This window comes from Tachysurus vachellii, chromosome 2 (genome assembly GCF_030014155.1).
Source record: "Tachysurus vachellii isolate PV-2020 chromosome 2, HZAU_Pvac_v1, whole genome shotgun sequence".
In the NCBI taxonomy this organism is placed as follows: domain Eukaryota; kingdom Metazoa; phylum Chordata; class Actinopteri; order Siluriformes; family Bagridae; genus Tachysurus; species Tachysurus vachellii.
In genome coordinates this window covers 20865923-20884228 of record NC_083461.1, presented here as the reverse complement: position 1 = coordinate 20884228, position 18306 = coordinate 20865923, and the positions used below count along the sequence as shown (strand labels likewise).

Below are 18306 nucleotides of genomic sequence, written 5' to 3'. Positions count from 1 at the left end.
TGTTTTAAAATATGTGCAGTGTTTTTTAAACATACATAAAACTGAGGTAGACTGAGATACATCTGTAATATAAAAAACAAAACTGATACAGTACAGTAACATTGCTTGAAATATAAAACCTGCAGAAATATGAAAAACTAACAAGTTATTCTTACTCTAATAAGTTAAACTATTCAAGTATATTTTCGTAGACTTATAATTAGGGCTGACTATATTAGTAATACTGTATTCTACCAAAGATTTCATCGATTAATCGAGTAATCTGATAAAATGTATTTTTGCTTAATTAAAGAGCAATATTAACTAGATTTGTAAAGTTTGTCAAGACAAACTTTGATGTTGGCTTTGACGGTGCAAGTATTTGCAAATACTTTTTGGAGGCGAGTGGGCATAAGGGTCAGTGTTACTTTTGGAGGCAAGTGGACAGAAAGATTGTGAAAGCTACTGGACCGCTAGGGTGCCAATACTTTTGGAGGCGAGCGGACATGAGCAGGTGACGTAATCTGAATACCCATGAGGCAGTTCCCCTCATTGTAGTGAGTGTTTTGATATGTCACATGTCCATGTTGTGCAAATTTAATATTTTGCTTATTTTGGGGACGGGACTACACGTGACGTCACGTGACGTGACCATAACACACGTGAGGCACTTCCCCTCATTGGGCTGAGTGTTTTGATATACGACATGTTCATGTAGTGCTAATTTTTGATTTCGCTTATTTTAGGGGGCGGGGCTACCCGGTGGGGTGCCATTACTTTTGGCAAAAAGTGGCTACTGAGGGTTTGGACATTTCATGTCAATACTGCAGTCATTATGGGATTCTACTTGTTATTATACTGCATAGAACACAGGAGAGAAGCCGTGCCTGAGCTCTTCGCACGCTGCGTGTGTGAGAGCTTAGAGGAATTTTAGGAATTCCCCATTCAAGTCTATGGGACGTTCCATCGTCGACTACGGGAAAACTGAAAGTTCCGTCGGAACGCCGAAACAAAAACTTCGTCCGGAGTTCAGACCAGGTTCTACGACATATCCGAATTTGGTGCATGTGGCTCGAAAGCCCTAGGAGGAGTTACTCTTGATAAATTTTTGGCTAAGAATAATAATAATAACTAGATTTGTAAAGTTCGTCGAGACAAACTTTGATGTTGGCTTTGACTGTGCAAGTATTCGCAAAGGCCGGTGCTTTTTGGAGGCGAGTGGACATAAGGGTCAGTGTTACTTTTGTAGGCAAGTGGACAGAAAGAATGTGAAAGCCACTGGACCGCTAGGGTGCCAATACTTTTGGAGGCAAGCGGACATGAGCATGTGACGTGATCCGAATACCCATGAGGCAGTTCCCCTCATTGTGCTGAGTGTTTTGATATGTCACATGTCCATGTTGTGCTAATTTTTGATTTTCACATGACGTCATGTCACATCATGTGACGTCACATGACGTGATCAAAATACACGTGAGGCAGTTCCCCTCATTGTGCTGAGTGTTTTGATATGTCACATGTCCATGTTGTGCAAATTTTTGATTTTGCTTATTTTGGGGGCGGGGCTACACGTGACGTCACGTGACGTGACCAAAATACACGTGAGGCAGTTCCCCTCATTGTGCTGAGTGTTTTGATATATGACATGTCCATATTGTGCTCATTTTTGATTTCGCTTATTCTGGGGACGGGGCTACACGTGACGTCACAAGTATACCCGGTGGGGTGCCAATACTTTTGGCAAAAAGTGGCTACTGAGGGTTTGGACATTTCATGTCAATACTGCAGTCATTATGGGATTCTACTTATTATTATACTGCATAGAACACAGGAGAGAAGCCGTGCCTGAGCTCTGCGCACGCTGCGTGTGTGAAAGCTTAGAGGAATTTTAGGAATTCCCCATTCAAGTCTATGGGACGTTCCATCGTCGACTACGGGAAAACCGAAAGTTCCGTCAGAACGCCGAAACAAAAACTTCGTCCGGAGTAACGTCCTAAAGAACCTGTCCGAGTTTGGTGTAAATCGCTCGAAAACTTGCCGAGTTATGAACCTCCAAAGTTTATAATGGAAGTGGATAAATTTTATTTGATGAATAACTTTTTGATTTCGCTTATTTTGGGGGCGGCGCTACACATGACGTCATGTGATGTGACTAAAACACGCGTGAGGCAGTTCCCCTCATCGGGCTGAGTGTTTTGATATATGACATGTCCATGTTGTGCTAACTTTTTGATTTTGCTTATTTTGGGGGCGGGGCTACACGTGACGTCACGTGACGTGACCAAAACAGGCGTGAGGCAGTTCCCCTCATCGGGCTGAGTGTTTTGATATATGACACATCCATGTTGTGCAAAACTTATGATTTCGCTTATTTTGGGGGCGGGGCTACACGTGACGTCACGTGAATACACGGTGGGGTGCCAATACTTTTGGACAAAAGTGGCTACTAAGTGTTTTGACATTTCAAAAGTGACTACTAAGTGTTTTGAAATTTCATGTCAAAACTGCAGTCATTATGGAATTCTACTTAATATTATACTGCATAGAACAGTTTGTTGGGGGCGGGGCTACACATGACGTCACGTGAATACCCGGTGGGGAGCCAATACTTTTGGACAAAAGTGTATTGACTGGGGGCCAATACTTGTGGAATCATTGGATTGATAGTGTGGAGTTGATAGTTACATGTATTGAGAGTCTCTTTTACATCTACAGAGAGAACAAAAGAATTTTAAGAATTCCCCATTCAAGTCTATGGGAAAAAAAAAACCCTTTGAGCTTCCGTACCGGGAATTCCGGAATTCCGATCGCTTATAAAAGTCATAGCACACCTGTCCTCAACGAGTCGGTCGATTTGACACCTCATTCATGGGTCTTGGACAAAAGCTGCGGGACAAGTTACGCGCCGAAAAAGTGTCCGGAAGAAGAATAATAATAACTAGAATGTACATTTCCTGAAGAAAATGTGAATGGTGCTTGCACGTGGCAAGTTCCCTTCATCATTATTTTGGGGGCGGGGCTACACGTGACGTCACGTGATGTGACCAAAACACGCGTGAGGCAGTTCCTCTCATCGGGCTGAGTGTTTTGATATATGACATGTCCATGTTGTGCTAACTTTTTGATTTCGCTTATTTTGGGGCGGGGCTACACGTGACGTCACGTGGCGTGACCAAAACACGCGTGAGGCAGTTCCCCTCATCGGGCTGAGTGTTTTGATATATGACATGTCCATGTTGTGCTAACTTTTTGATTTCGCTAATTTTGGGGGCGGGGCTACACGTGACGTCAAGTGACGTCACCAAAACACGCGTGAGGCAGTTCCCCTCATCCTGCTGAGTGTTTTGATATATGACATGTCCATGTTGTGCAAACTTTTTGATTTCGCTTATTTTGGGGGCGGGGCTACACGTGACGTCACGTGTCGTGACCAAAACACGCGTGAGGCAGTTAACCTCATCGGGCTGAGTGTTTTGATATATGACATGTCCATGTTGTGCAAACTTTTTGATTTCGCTTATTTTGGGGGCGGGGCTACACGTGACGTCACGTGACGTCACTAAAACACGCGTGAGGCAGTTCCCCTCATTGGGCTGAGTGTTTTGATATATGACACATCCATGTCTTGCAAAATTTATGATTTCGCTTATCTTGGGGGTGGGGCTACACGTGACGTCACGTGAATACCCGGTGGGGTGCCAATACTTTTGGACAAAAGTGACTACTAAGTGTTTTGACATTTCATGTAAAAACTGCAGTCATTATGGAATTCTACTTATTATTATACTGCATAGAACAGTTTTTGGGGGCGGGGCTACACGTGAATACCCGGTGGGGTGCCAATACTTTTGGACAAAAGTGTATTGACTGGGGGCCAATACTTGTGGAAACATTGATAGTGTGGAGTTGATAGTTACATGTATTGAGAGTGTGCTTTACATCTACAGAGAGAAGAAAATAATTTTAAGAATTCCCCATTCAAGTCTATGGGGAAAAAAAAACCCTTTGAGCTTCCGTAGCGGGAATTCCGGAATTCCGATCGCTTATAAAAGTCATAGCACACCTCTCCTCAACGAGCCGGTCGATTTGACACCTCAAAGGGGTTTTTTTTCCCCATAGACTTGAATTGGGAATTCTTAAAATTTTCAAGAATTCCCCTTTGAACCCCGTGACGTCACGTGACATGACTAAAACACGCGTGAGGCAGTTCCCCTCATCGGGCTGAGTGTTTTGATGTATGACATGTCCATGTTGTGCTAACTTTTTGATTTCCCTTACTTTGGGGGCGGGGCTACACGTGACGTCACGTGATGTGACCAAAACACGCGTGAGGCAGTTCCCCCTCATCGGGCTGAGTGTTTTGATATATGACATGTCCATGTTGTGCTAACTTTTTGATTTCGCTTATTTTGGGGGCGGGGCTACACGTGACGTCACGTGAATACCCGGTGGGGTGCCAATACTTTTGGACAAAAGTGTATTGACTGGGGGCCAATACTTGTGGAATCATTGGATTGATAGTGTGGAGTTGATAGTTACATGTATTGAGAGTGTGCTTTACATCTACAGAGAGAACAAAAGAATTTTAAGAATTCCCAATTCAAGTCTATGGGGAAAAAAAAACCCTTTGAGCTTCCGTACCGGGAATTCCGGAATTCCGATCGCTTATAAAAGTCATAGCACACCTCTCCTAAACGAGCCGGTCGATTTGACACCTCATTCATGGGTCTAGGACAAAAGCTGCGGGACAAGTTACGCGCCGAAAAAGTGTCCGGAAGAATAATAATAATAACTAGATTTGTAAAGTTCGTCGAGACAAACTTTGATGTTGGCTTTGACGGTGCAAGTATTCGCAAAGGCCGGTGCTTTTTGGAGGCGAGTGGACATAAGGGTTAGTGTTACTTTTGGAGGCAAGTGGACAGAAAGATTGTGAAAGCTACTGGACCGCTAGGGTGCCAATACTTTTGGAGGCGAGCGGACATGAGCATGTGACATGATCCGAATACCCATGAGGCAGTTCCCCTCATTGTGCTGAGTGTTTTGATATGTCACATGTCCATGTTGTGCAAATCTTTTATTTTCACGTGATGACACGTGACGACACGTGACGTGACGTGACCATAACACATGTGAGGCACTTCCCCTCATTGGGCTGAGTGTTTTGATATGTCACATGTCCGTGTTGTGCAAATTTTTTATTTTCATGTGATGACACGTGACGACACGTGACGTGACGTGACCATAACACACGTGAGGCACTTCCCTTCATTGGGCTGAGTGTTTTGATATATGACATGTCCATGTTGTGCTAATTTTTGATTTCGCTTATTTTGGGGGCGGGGCTACACGTGACGTCATGTGACGTGACCAAAATACACGTGGGGCAGTTCCCCTCATTGTGCTGAGTGTTTTGATATGTCACATGTCCATGTTGTGCTAATTTTTGATTTCGCTTATTTTGGGGGCGGGGCTACACGTGACGTCACGTGACGTGACCAAAATACACGTGGGGCAGTTCCCCTCATTGTGCTGAGTGTTTTGATATGTCACATGTCCATGTTGTGCAAATTTTTGATTTCGCTTATTTTGGGGGCGGGGCTACACGTGACGTCACGTGACGTTACCAAAATACACGTGGGGCAGTTCCCCTCATTGTGTTGAGTGTTTTGATATGTCACATGTCCATGTTGTGCAAATTTTTTATTTTCACGTGATGACACGTGACGACACGTGACGTGACGTGACCATAACACACGTGAGGCACTTCCCCTCATTGGGCTGAGTGTTTTGATATGTCACATGTCCATGTTGTGCAAATTTTTGATTTCGCTTATTTTGGGGGCGGGGCTATACACGTGACGTCACGTAACGTGACCAAAATACACGTGGGGCAGTTCCCCTCATTGGGCTGAGTGTTTTGATATATGACATGTCCATATTGTGCTCATTTTTGATTTCGCTTATTCTGGGGGCGGGGCTACACGTGACGTCACCAGTATACCCGGTGGGGTGCCAATACTTTTGGCAATTAGTGGCTACTGAGGGTTTGGACATTTCATGTCAATACTGCAGTCATTATGGGATTCTACTTATTATTATACTGCATAGAACACAGGAGAGAAGCCGTGCCTGAGCTCTGCGCACGCTGCGTGTGTGAAAGCTTAGAGGAATTTTAGGAATTCCCCATTCAAGTCTATGGGACGTTCCATCGTCGACTACGGGAAAACAGCACTTCGCGCTTGAACCCTAATAATAAAAATCCTAACAAAAACAATAGGTTTCCAGTGCTTCGCGCTTGAACCCTAATAATAATAATAATAATAATAATAATAATAATAATAATAATAATAATAATAAAAATCCTAACAAAAACAATAGGTTTCCAGCGCTTCGCGCTTGAACCCTAATAATAAAAGATTTATGCCAAACAAACCTGTTTACTTAAAGGTGCCCTTCCACACAAAACCGTTTTTACTTGGATTTTTTGATATGTGTTAGGTCCATATGTGTTTGTGTTGTGTCGTGGATTTGAAAACGAACTGTTACCTCCCCGGTCAGTTCTAGCCACTTAAAAGAAATAAGGGGAGAAATCAGGTCAGTTGGAAAAGCTTGTCAGTCTGACGTCAGAGTGACTGAGCTCATTACTATTCATGAGCTCTCCCACTTGAGACCGCGCCCCCAGAATTCGTGTAGCTCAGTGAGTTTCCTATACAGCAAGGATGGCTGAACATCAACAGGCTTGTGAAGAAGCCTTTCTGCTGCAATTCATGGTGATTGTAAACAAATTTCCTCTAGCCAAGGCTACTTATTGCGCTGGGTGAATGAATAGTCATGCTCTCATATCCTAGCGGTTAGCCAATCGGAGCCAAGCAGCATAGCTCATTTGAATATTCATGAGAACTGGCGCAAATCGAGCTGTCTTCCTGCAGGCTTTCTATACCACACTAGAATGGCTTGAAACAAGGTAACCAAGGCATTTTTTCACACAAAAAATGTTACAGAGTCCATGGTAAACTTCAGACATTACCACAAAAGTAATGAAATACGTGTGGCAGGGCACCTTTAACCCTTCATTCTGACCACACTCGATTCCTGAATTCCAGCTCTTTTCAGTGAGTCATTTGATTCAGCTTGCTAATGACTTGGGCATTTTTCCTATTCCTATAATACCTATTTTCTAATTAACAGATTACATTGCATTGCATTTTTAAAATCAATTTGCACAACTCTAAATCTTAGCATGACACTACATATGCCTGACATAAGGATATTTGCACTTATGTTATAATGCTGTTTATCTCTGTTTTATCAGGAAGATTATCCATCCATCCATCCATCTTCTACCGCTTATCCGGGGCCGGGTCGCAGGGGCAGCAGTCTGAGCAGGGACACCCAGACTTCCCTCTCCCCAGACACTTCCTCCAGCTCCTCCGGGGGAATACCGAGGCGTTTCCAGGCCAGCCGAGAGACATAGTCCCTCCAGCGTGTCCTAGGTCTTCCCTGTGGCTTCCTCCCGGTTGGACATGCCCAGAACACCTCCCCAGGAAGGCGTCCAGGAGGCATCCGAGAACAGAGCCACCCTACAAAGGAAACACATTTCGGCCGCCTGTATCCGGGATCTTGTCCAATCGGTCATGACCCAAAGCTCATGACCATAGGTGAGGGTAGGAACGTAGATCGACTGGTAAATAGAGAGCTTCGCCTTTCAGCTCAGCTCTTTCTTCACCACAACAGACCGGTATATCGAGCGCATCACTGCATAGGATACACCGATCCGCCTGTCAATCTCCCGTTCCATCCTTCCCTCACTCGTGAACAAGACCCCAAGATACTTAAACTCCTCCACTTGAGGCAGAAAATGGATGGATGGATGGATGGATGGATGGATATGACTCAAATGATTCAGTTCGAGAGTCACTTAAATTAATTAAATTAAATGGCAAATGATTCAGTTCAAGAGAGTCACTTAAATTAAATTAAATGACTCATATGATTCAGTTCAAGAGAGTCACTTAAATTAAATTAAATGACTCATATGATTCAGTTCAAGAGAGTCACTTAAATTTATGTAAATGAAATGACTCATCGAGTCATGTGGGCAGGAATTAACCACACCCACCAACCGAACCCACTTCCGTATGTGTTGCCATTGGTCGAAACTCTTGAAAAGGTTCTTAACGAACCAATCGTTGCGATAGGAATGAGGGGGAGAGACGGTTTGACAAGACGCTTCAAGGGAAGTAGAGATGATACACGATCGACGAGTGCTTTCGGAATCAGGAAATTAGTTTGGTGTTTTGTTTTTTATACGTGTATATAAAACATTTACTATTAGAAGAACGTCTTCTTTTCACTCTTGAGTACACAGATGGCGTCCAGAGCGGCGTTCCCTACTACACCGGGCGCCCCGGTGATGAACTCCGGTATAAACTCTCCTGGCCACCCGCGGATGGCAGCCATGAATCCGGCCTACCGAGCAATGCCGAACCCAGTTAACCAGTATCCGGTAAACAGCCGTGTTATCAACATATTAGCTTTTTTTCAGATATTTATTTTTTTGCATTTAATGTTATTTTCCATTGTTTTCCAACGTAGTGCTTTTGTTTATAAAAAATAAAACAACAATGTATGTAACCATTTCCTAGTAAACATGGCTAAAGCTAAGCTAAATTGCTAGCACGTAAAATTAGTGAAGTAAACAACGCAAAGTGCGCAGTCATTAAACTCTCTCTCTCTCTCTCTCTTCTCTCTCTCTCTCTCTCTCTCTCTATATATATATATATAAATTTCACATTTTTAAAACTTCTGCGAGCGCTCAGTCCAACTTCCGCGTTTAAGGGCGGGCGGTGTCCCAATACAGCTCCATGCTCACTACCTAGGTGCACTACCTAGGGTGTGAAATAATGCTTTCAGACCACTTTATAGTCCCCTAAGTGTTAAACAAGGAGGCGTTTGGATTACGACCTCGTAATGTGGCATATCTGAGAACAATGCTCTACAAAACGGCTGTTTTTATTGTAAAATATTATTAGAAAGTACATAAAGTAAATGTTACGTTGTTTTAAAACCTCGTCCGTTACTTTTATTATTATTTTAATTTTTTTGGATCGTCATAATTTTTGGGTCACGTGGTATGAAAAAGGTTCAAAACAACAACACTGGTGTCTAATTGGTTGAGTTATTTAGGCCAAATATATATGCTGGTTTTAAACTTAAAACGTAGTCAAATGCAATTCCCTAATTCAGGCATCCTTCATAGTCCATCATGTTGTTAGTGAAGGTTGTCAGAAAAAGACCTGAATCTAGTCGACTAGTTTCAGACACTGAAATTTCAGTCTTTGTGTGAGACAGCAAGTTCACTTCAGTGCACACTGGTTTTTAAATATTTTATATATTAAAAAAATGTAAAAAACTTAAATTTGTCATTAACTACTACTGACATTCCTTTTCCCAATCTTTCGAGTATTGAGTTTTTGAGCAAATCCATCACAGCTCTGTTGTCTGCACTTACACTTTCCCTTTGTTTTGTCCAATGCAGTGTATATGGATTTAATCTCAGGAATAAGGACTTTTATTGCAGCCTTTTTTTTCCTCTCAGTATAGCACTTTAGTCTAGTTTTGTGGCACAGAAAGAGAAGACTTATGTAATGTAAAAGCCACAAACCTGGCAATGGTGTCAATGCTGCCTGTGTTGCCAAACAAATGTAAGTTAAATGTAGGATCTGCCTGCTCTTGTTTATTTTATTGATTTTCTTTGTGAGGTGGACTTGTGAAAAGAGGAACAGCCATATGCCCTTGGGGTAGAAAGTAAACACAAATACACACTGGTTAATGACTAACCTGCTTGTCGTGATTGTAGGGGAACAATTTTGTTATTCCAGCTGGCAGAACAGGGAATAACAAAAAGCGCAATGAGAGCCCTACTTGGTGTGCTTTTTGGCAATAAATTGTTCTTGTTTGCTATTATATAATAATTTCTAACAGTGTGTGTCACCCACTAAGAGGCATTTATTCAGAGTGTCTGGCTAAAAAAACGAGGTGTGGACTGGGGGTGGGGTGGTTATTAGCAGATTTCTCCTGCTTGCCCTATTTCATTCGGTATTGTATTGTAGTATTTCATTCATTACATTTACGGAATTTGGCAGACACTCTTACCCAGATTGATTTTTATCTCATGCGGAAAGGCAGGTGAGACACATGCGATGTGCCTCCGGTGTGAATCAGGATAATCAGATTATCTTTGAGTGTATCTTTATTACACATGTTCATTGTGTGTGTGTGTGTGTGTATTCAGCGTCCTGCTGTCCCTCCTGGCCGTACCATGCCAATGGGTAGCATGGGTTCTCCGATGCCCGGGCCGTCATACAGCGGGTCTATGACCGTTCGACCCAGCATGCCCCAGACCGCGATGGACTCGGCACGCAAGAGACTCCTTCAACAGCAGGCAGGGGCGGTGATGGGACCTCGGAGAGGGTGAGTACCACAAGCCTGCTGTTTCTCCAGTTTTCTGTAACACAATGAACAATAAGAGAAATCAAACACTATAGGGCATGCTATTATAGGAAAATAATCAATCTTGGGGTTTTCTCTGCTTCAACACACCACTGTCATGTCATTATTATTAATTACATGCTGAATATTGAACAGCTTTACTCATCACATGATGTTTTTTGCTTGTTTTAGGCTGAAACGACGCAAAATGGCTGACAAAGTTCTACCCCAGAGGGTGAGTTTTAGCTAAGGCCTATACTGAGAGTGCGTGTGTTAGTGTTTGTCATCACCTGGTGTTTAAGTGTTCTTGCTGTTTTGTTTGGTGCAGATCCGGGACCTGGTTCCTGAGTCTCAGGCCTACATGGACCTTCTGGCTTTTGAGAGGAAGCTGGACCAGACCATTGCTCGCAAGCGAATGGAGATTCAGGAGGCCATCAAGAAGCCTATCACGGTAACACCAAAAAGCTGTGTGAGTGTGTATGTGGATCAGAGTAGTATGCAGTTCCATAATTCTGGTTAAAACTGAGATGTTAAGTTTTTTTGTTTTTTTTTTTGTCAGGTTTTGAATCTTAAAATTGTAAAAAAAAAAAAAAATAAAAAAGTTATTTATTTTTGGTCTCTAAAGCAAAAGCGCAAGCTGAGGATCTACATCTCAAACTCCTGCACACCTGCCAAACCTGAGGGGGAAGAGTCGGAGAAAGTGGCATCATGGGAGCTTAGAGTGGAGGGCAAACTCCTGGAGGATGTAAGTTGTGGGGCTGTTAGTCTAGATATGTCAGGTTAGAACAAGCATGTTAAAATAAGCATGTACTTTTCTCATTAGTGGTTCATGCTACGTGTAACTTTGGTCCTTTTGAGGGTTTTCTTCATAATTTATCATGAACTCTAAAGAATATGTTGTTGTTCCGGATACTTCTGTCTGGTTTTCATGGTCACTAAATCATTCTGTTGTTAGCTAGCTTATACTCAGGATACACCTAACCTTGTTTTGTAGCTTGAGTGTGTAGAATTTGTTGGCTCAAAGTTGTTCCTATTTTAAAATGTAGCTAATTTTATATATAGCAAACAGGCAAGTGTCTAACACCAGTGAGACATGCTACAGTCTGCTAATTTAGCTAGATTGCTTATCCGCTGCTGCTGCTGGTTGTGCTTTTCTTCATTGAACAGCAAATGTTTTTGTTAATATTATGAGGAATAGTAAGGTAACTAGCAGGGAGTTAGCAGTCACCATGAAGCATCACAATCCAAATATAGCAGTGAAAAGTCAAACAAGGGCTTGTAATGACTGTTCTGATGCTGTTCTTCATCTCATCTCACACTGTGCCTTCAGCCAACTCGCTCAAGCAAATGTGCTGTGGAAATTTCCCATGATGACTACGCCCTGGCTCAAAGGCTTTCACAGGGGTTAAAAAGAACTGAAACTTGTTTCTTTCTTATTGTGTTGCTGCTTCAGTGGTTAAGACGGCATTAGAGTGGTGAAAGCTGAAAGTAGGGGAACGGTTTCGCAATTGCTGGAAGGGGTGTGTGTGTGTGTGTTTAGGCCCAAATAATACATCAGTCTGCTAATCAAGAACATAAGAACTAACGGTTTCTCTCTCTTTCTCTCTCTCTCTCTCTCTGTCTCCCTATGTTCCCCCCCCCATCCTCTCCCTGTCTCTGTCCCCCTCTCTCTCTGTCCCTCTCTCTCTGTCTCCCTCTGCCCCCCCCTCCCTGTCTCCCTCTGCCCCCGCTCTCTCTCTCTCTGCCTCTCTCTCTCTCTCTCCCTGTCTCCCTCTGCCCCCCCCCTCTCCATCCATCCATAGCCTGGGAAACAGAAAAGAAAGTTTTCTTCCTTCTTTAAAAGTCTTGTCATTGAGCTGGATAAGGAGCTGTATGGTCCAGACAACCACTTGGTGGAGGTAAAGCAGTAAAACAAATTTAAGGCACAGTGAGTTTGTTTTAAATATAAAAGTGCAAACCTTTCCTTATCGGTGGCATGCGAGCCAAACACAGTCAAAAGTGCCAATACTTTTAATCTTGATTTTAATAAACTTTTTTTAATTAAATACTAGGAATAAACACAGTGTTACAAATGCTTTCTAAAATCAAGTTGAATACTGAAGTAAAAATAAAAATGTTAAAACAAATTGTGTAACTAGGTATTTGTGAGTAATAATGGGTTAGTAGATATTATTACACTTTGTAAATAAATATACAAAAATACTGTAGGTATGTTTTGAGAAATTGTAAATAAATTGATATAAATAATGCTATGAGTAAAATATATTTGTTAAAATATATACTTTAAAAATTACCGAGGGCAAGTAGTTTAAATGTCTAGGTAAATCAATTTAAAATTATACGTATTCTACTATTTTTAAAATATTGCAGTTAAACTGATCATCAGGGAAACCAGAATTAAACGGAAATCAGGAAATATTACTAGATGATGGGAAGCTCATCAGGGAAGTGTGTTTGAGCATGTTTGTATTTGTGTTGTCAGTGGCATAGGATGCCGACCACTCAGGAGACAGACGGCTTTCAGGTTAAGCGGCCTGGAGACGTGAGTGTGAAATGCACACTGCTGCTCATGCTGGACCACCAGGTAACACTGCCAGTACTTTTACAAAACTTTTGGTTTACTGTTGCCCCCTTTTCCACCAGAAAGAAACAGAGCTAGTGCTGAAGTTGGCTCCACTGGCGAGCCTTCTAAGAACCAGTTTGCCTTTCTATGGGCCATCACAGAGCCAAGTCTTACGTCACTGTATACAACGTTATACAGCAACGTTAGCACAGAAGCGGCAAACACAATATCAACAATGGCGGATGTTGCTTTACTGTTAACGCTCATGGTGTTGCGAAGCCACATTGGCATCCAAACGCGGCGAATCCTGATTTAAAAATGGCGCTAGTCTTGTCGGTCACAGTAACCTCGCCCCTGACGCAAGCGGTTCTTAAGTCTAGACCAGCAAAGTTTTGGTGCTACTTAAGAACCACTTTTCAAGGTTCAGAGCCGGTGCTTTGGGTGTCGAAAAAGAAAGAACAGATTTTAAATTAGGCTCTGGCTCCGAACCAGCACTCAAACTGCCTTTGTGGAAAAGGGGCATATGTATGCCATGCATCAGGGCTAATGTAATGTGTTAACACTGATTTTTCTTTCTGCGTTCCCTGTCAAAGCCACCACAGTACAAGCTGGACCCGCGGTTAGCACGGCTCCTGGGCGTTCACACTCAAACCCGAGCCAGCATCATGCAGGCGCTCTGGCTCTACATCAAGAACAACAAACTGCAGGACTGTCATGAGAAAGAATATATAAACTGCAACCGCTACTTCAGACAGGTACGTGTAGCGAAACATTCACCCGAGGTCTAGCGGTCAGTGCAGAGATCAACACTCCTGTCTCTTATTTCAGATCTTCGCCTGCCACCGAATGAGGTTCTCAGAGATCCCCATGAAGCTGGCGGGACTCCTACAGCACCCGGACCCCATTGTCATTAACCACGTCATCAGGTGTGTATGCATGCTGCTTTTGCATCAAATCACACATCTCACTGCGTTTTATAAAAAAAAAAAGTCTTGTCCCTGCTTGTGGACAGCGTGGACCCGAATGACCAGAAGAAGACTGCGTGCTTCGACATAGATGTAGAAGTGGACGATCCGCTGAAGAGCCAGATGATCAGCTTTCTCTCTTCCACCACCAACCAGCAGGAAATTGCAGCCCTGGAGATGAAGGTGCGGGTGACACTGTGTGGGGGGGTGCGGGTGACACTGTGTGGGGGGGGCTGTGTGTGTGCACATGTGTGTCTGTCTGTGACCCCACTGTGTGTGTTTCTGTCTGTGACCCCACTGTGTGTGTCTGTCAGTGACTGACTTTGTGTGTGCATGTGTGTATACGAGCTGCTTAAACAGTCATTGATGTGAATTATCAGAGCCCTGATAAATATAGTTTGTTTTTATTAATTGCTCCTGTTGCTCATCAGATCCATGAGACCATTGAGTCAATAAACCAGCTGAAAACGCAGCGAGACTTTATGCTGAGCTTCAGCAACAACCCTCAGGACTTTATCCAGGACTGGCTCAAGTCTCAGAGCCGAGACCTTAAGGTACCCACAATCCCCCTGTCAACCACCGCATTAATCCACCAACAACATTCAGTTCTCATTAACTTCTTGTACCTGGGTTATTTACATATAACCACAAGGCTCGGATAGGAGCATGAATGGCCTACTTGTTTTGACGCATTCACATAATCTAGGACTAAAAATAACCCGGTTTAAATTTGGGTTGTTTTACAAAGTAAATCATGTTTTTATTTTTGTTTGTTAAACATGTATGGAAGGAGTCTCCAGTGTCCATATAATGCTGTACTTTGGTAGGAGAAGTGTACTGATGGGGGAAGCTAAAAGTATTGTGAAAATAGCCAGAGAGTTCTAGCTCAAAATCAATGGAATAAAAATTTCAGAAGCAAAATGAATTTTCTGAAGCACTACGTTGTAATATCGCTATGGTGATAATTAAGGTCACATGGCATTTGACTGTAGCAGCGGTGTTATGGAGACACCAATATTTTTGAAAATTCTAAATGTCGAGCCAAGAGCTTGGAGTTACTCAGCATCTGAGCTTGTGAGCTTCACTACTGGTTTTCATTAAAAAGTCATTTGGCCCGACTTGTGTGTGTGTGTGTGTTTTGTCTGATTCAGTTGATGACAGACACTGCTGGGAACACAGAGGAGGAGAGGAGGACCGAGTTCTACCAGGCTCCCTGGATCCAGGAGGCTGTGGGCCGCTACGTATTCTCCAAGGTATGTGTTCTGACATCGATCAACTCATGTAGCCATGGCTGCTTATTTATACTTAAATAGGAATAGACATTACTGGTGTGAAAAAGACAACTTGACTTTTTATCACTGGAAATTAAGAGTTTAAACTTAAAATGAAACGTGTTGTCTCGTGTAGTTGAAAAGGCTTCCTGGTGCCTGCAATAATCATATTTAAAAGAAATCCCTGCAAGTCTCAGTAATCACCCTGCCACGTAACAAACCAGTTTCTTAGTTTCAGGAGGCTGTTTCGATGATTTTATTAATTTTGTTCCCCTCTCCAGGGCATATATTTGGCCTTGCCTGTATAACTCCACCTCTTTTACCTTTAAACACAAGTCATGTGCCGTTGCAGCCTAGTAAACAGCAGCTTGTGGATGTTTTTCATTGCACTTCACCTTGCAGGCAGTGGAGAGCTTAAAAAATTACAAACAGCTCCTTTAAAGGTTTAAACAGTATTTTTAAGTAAACAATCTATAAACACATGATGTGAGAAGATGAAAACACCTAAAACTTGTTTGGAGACAGCTTTACCTGTGACTGTTACAAATCGTTCACACTGGTGACTTCTTCCAGAAATCAGTCAGCTTGTCTTGGTGGTTCTCAGGTCCAGCAGAGGAGACAGGAGCTGGAGCAGGTACTCGGGATCCGCCTCACCTAAACCCCAGAGGAATTACAGTGTCTTAAGACGGCATGCTGAAGAAATTCTGCATATTATGCAAACTTTCTTTTTTTGGGGGGGGGCTTAAAATGTAACGAATTCCTCAGGTCACGGATTCGTTACTATTGCAGTTGTTTCATGTTTGAAAGCATTTTTCTAATTGTTCACTTCGTAGAGTGTATTTGCCTTGTCTTTGGTATTGCAATTTTAGCAAATTATGAAGTTTGGACGTCCAGTGTGAATTTGTTTCTAACAAGTTTCCAAGCCATAGCTGCCTTGTTTCTTACTTTTGCCAACAAGATGAAATGGAAGGTGTGTCTGTCTGTCTGTCTGTCTGTCTGTGTGTGTGTGTGTCTGTCTGTCTGTCTGTCTGTCCCGTTATGCCAATTGTAACGGTGACAGAACACAGCCATGTTTATAAACAGCAGGTAGGAGTGTAAGCCATTTCTAAGTGATGTCAGATTGCCTTAGTGGTAAAGAGGAAATCCAATTCCTGTTCTCTGGTGATGCTTTAAAACATCCAAGATCAGATGTTGTCTCCAGTCTAATCCTGATCGTTGTACTCGAGAGACATATTTGTGTATCCGAGCTGACTCACGTGTGCACCAGAGTGACTTATTCGATGTAGAGAGTGGGATGGAGGAGACCGGAAGCCAATTAAAACTTCTCAGTTTTTCTTCTGCACAATATTTAGTTTTAATGTGGTACTAAACCAGAGTCAGGGTATCTGAGTTCTGTTTGCTTTGTAAAGTTCCTTTAACAGTGAATATAGTTACCACATTTTGGTTTTACTCATCTTGAAAAAGCATGCATCTTGTGATAATCTGGCAAATGCCAAAGGAAATGCAGTGCCTCACCCCAACATGGACTTTTCCACATAAAGTCATGGAAATAAAACCAACTTAAATAGGATTGTCATAAATCTTCACCAAAATTTCACTGAATATGGAAAGTTTGTGTAATATTGTACAATATAAATTGTACCCATTTATATTTGAATCCATCCTCTTGCCCTGAGCAGCTCAATGTCACTTGCTCAAGAAAAAGCCTCCCTAAAACATGATTCTACCACCACCTTGCTTCACCATGGTGTTCTCACAGTGTTCCCATAAAAAGGCGTGGGATATGTGGTTATATAATAAATACAACCGAACCTTATCCTTTTGCAAGATTACATTGTACTGGAGCTTGTTTTTTTTTTTCTGGTAAATAACTTGGCAGACTATATTAATGTGAACATTTATTCGGATTCTGTGTCAAGAGTTTACAAAAACTAGCACAAAGTCCATATCAGTTATACACAATGTGAAAAATGGATTGGAGGTGAATACTTACACACAGCACTGTATATCTTACAATCTAACACTTCCTTTAACAGGGTGCAGGAGTAAGCTGTATGTTTAAGCCGTATTCTTATCCATACAAACCAAAACGTGGAAACAATTCACTAAACTGTATTAAGTCTTTCTGTTAAATACGCTTCTCCTGAGCAGGTTTTATCCTACCAGCTTGTTGCCCTGGTAACAAGCCAGACAACAGCCATATTAAAGCCATACTGTGCGCTTTGTTTCAAGTGAATTTGCTCTGGTTTTTGCTTCTTACATTCCGTATATGAGTATATAAATTTGGACTCCAGAGGAGAGAGAATTGAGCAAACGTGGATATTTTAACGGGTCAATTTGGGCTGAGCTCAAATTTCTACACTTATTTTAAACGCAAGTTCATCAGCCGAGACGTTTCCTTAAATGCAACAAATTGTTCTAATCAGCGTCGTGCTTTTTGTTGTTGCTACGAAGTACCATGATGTTGAACCTCACAAGCTATTTTGTTTATGTAGTTCATATTTATCAAGGACGCTAACTACATATTTAGCACATCTATTTTCTATTCAGCTAGCCTAAATAAAAGAATCCATTCACAAAGATAATACAACCACCCATAATTAGCTTATTAAATAACGTTCAGTATTTTTAAAAAGAATGATTTAAAATTAGTAACTAATTAAGCTGTTATTTCAGCAGTGTGGAGTCAGAGGTCCAAAATGATCATTGTGTTACTTGAATATTACGTTACTTGATGTGAATCATAAAGTAGAATTTTGATAAGTATTTCTCTAAATGCAGGGGACTGGGTGTTCTTAGTGTTCATTTAGCAAGTGAGAAATGAGTTACAGAAGCACAGAAATGTACAGAGAATAATACATAGAAAAGCACATTGTGCTGCAGAAAGTGGAGCTTTTGACTGACAAACCACCAACCATGTTTACAAGGAATAAAACCGTCCTGCTATATTTCTAATGAATTTACTTTAGTCATTTAAATGACAAATAAGCAATAAAAATGTATTGTGAACTTTATGTACGTTTGAAGTTGGTCTCCG

The 18306-nt window shown here is 42.0% G+C and overlaps 1 protein-coding gene across 4 annotated transcripts; it reads left to right on the top strand.

Moving 5' to 3' along the window:
• The first annotated feature begins 8176 nt into the window (after nucleotides 1-8176).
• smarcd2 (SWI/SNF related, matrix associated, actin dependent regulator of chromatin, subfamily d, member 2) lies at nucleotides 8177-18283 on the top strand. 4 transcript variants are annotated; one of them, XM_060863354.1, is made up of 13 exons: nucleotides 8177-8485; nucleotides 10274-10452; nucleotides 10663-10705; nucleotides 10799-10939; nucleotides 11096-11215; nucleotides 12273-12368; nucleotides 12953-13054; nucleotides 13627-13788; nucleotides 13862-13959; nucleotides 14046-14181; nucleotides 14430-14552; nucleotides 15150-15251; nucleotides 15843-18283. In XM_060863354.1, exons 1-13 carry the CDS (start codon nucleotides 8348-8350, stop codon nucleotides 15951-15953), a joined length of 1551 nt encoding a protein of 516 aa, XP_060719337.1. In that variant the 5' UTR covers nucleotides 8177-8347; the 3' UTR covers nucleotides 15954-18283. The 4 variants fall into 4 exon arrangements, with proteins under 4 accessions (XP_060719337.1, XP_060719346.1, XP_060719354.1 ...); XM_060863363.1 differs by having other exon boundaries at nucleotides 8179-8485; nucleotides 10799-10921; XM_060863371.1 differs by having other exon boundaries at nucleotides 8179-8485; nucleotides 15874-18283.
• Nucleotides 18284-18306: the final 23 nt, after the last annotated feature.

What these genes read in the sequence shown, in the direction of transcription:
- smarcd2 (XM_060863354.1), top strand. Translation starts at nt 8,348, where the DNA reads ATGGCGTCCAGAGCGGCGTTCCCTACTACACCGGGCGCCCCGGTGATG. An exon ending in ACCCAGTTAACCAGTATCCG is followed by an intron (nt 8,486 to 10,273) that starts GTAAACAGCCGT and finishes GTGTGTATTCAG; the next exon opens with CGTCCTGCTGTCCCTCCTGG. An exon ending in TTGCAGCCCTGGAGATGAAG is followed by an intron (nt 14,182 to 14,429) that starts GTGCGGGTGACA and finishes GTTGCTCATCAG; the next exon opens with ATCCATGAGACCATTGAGTC.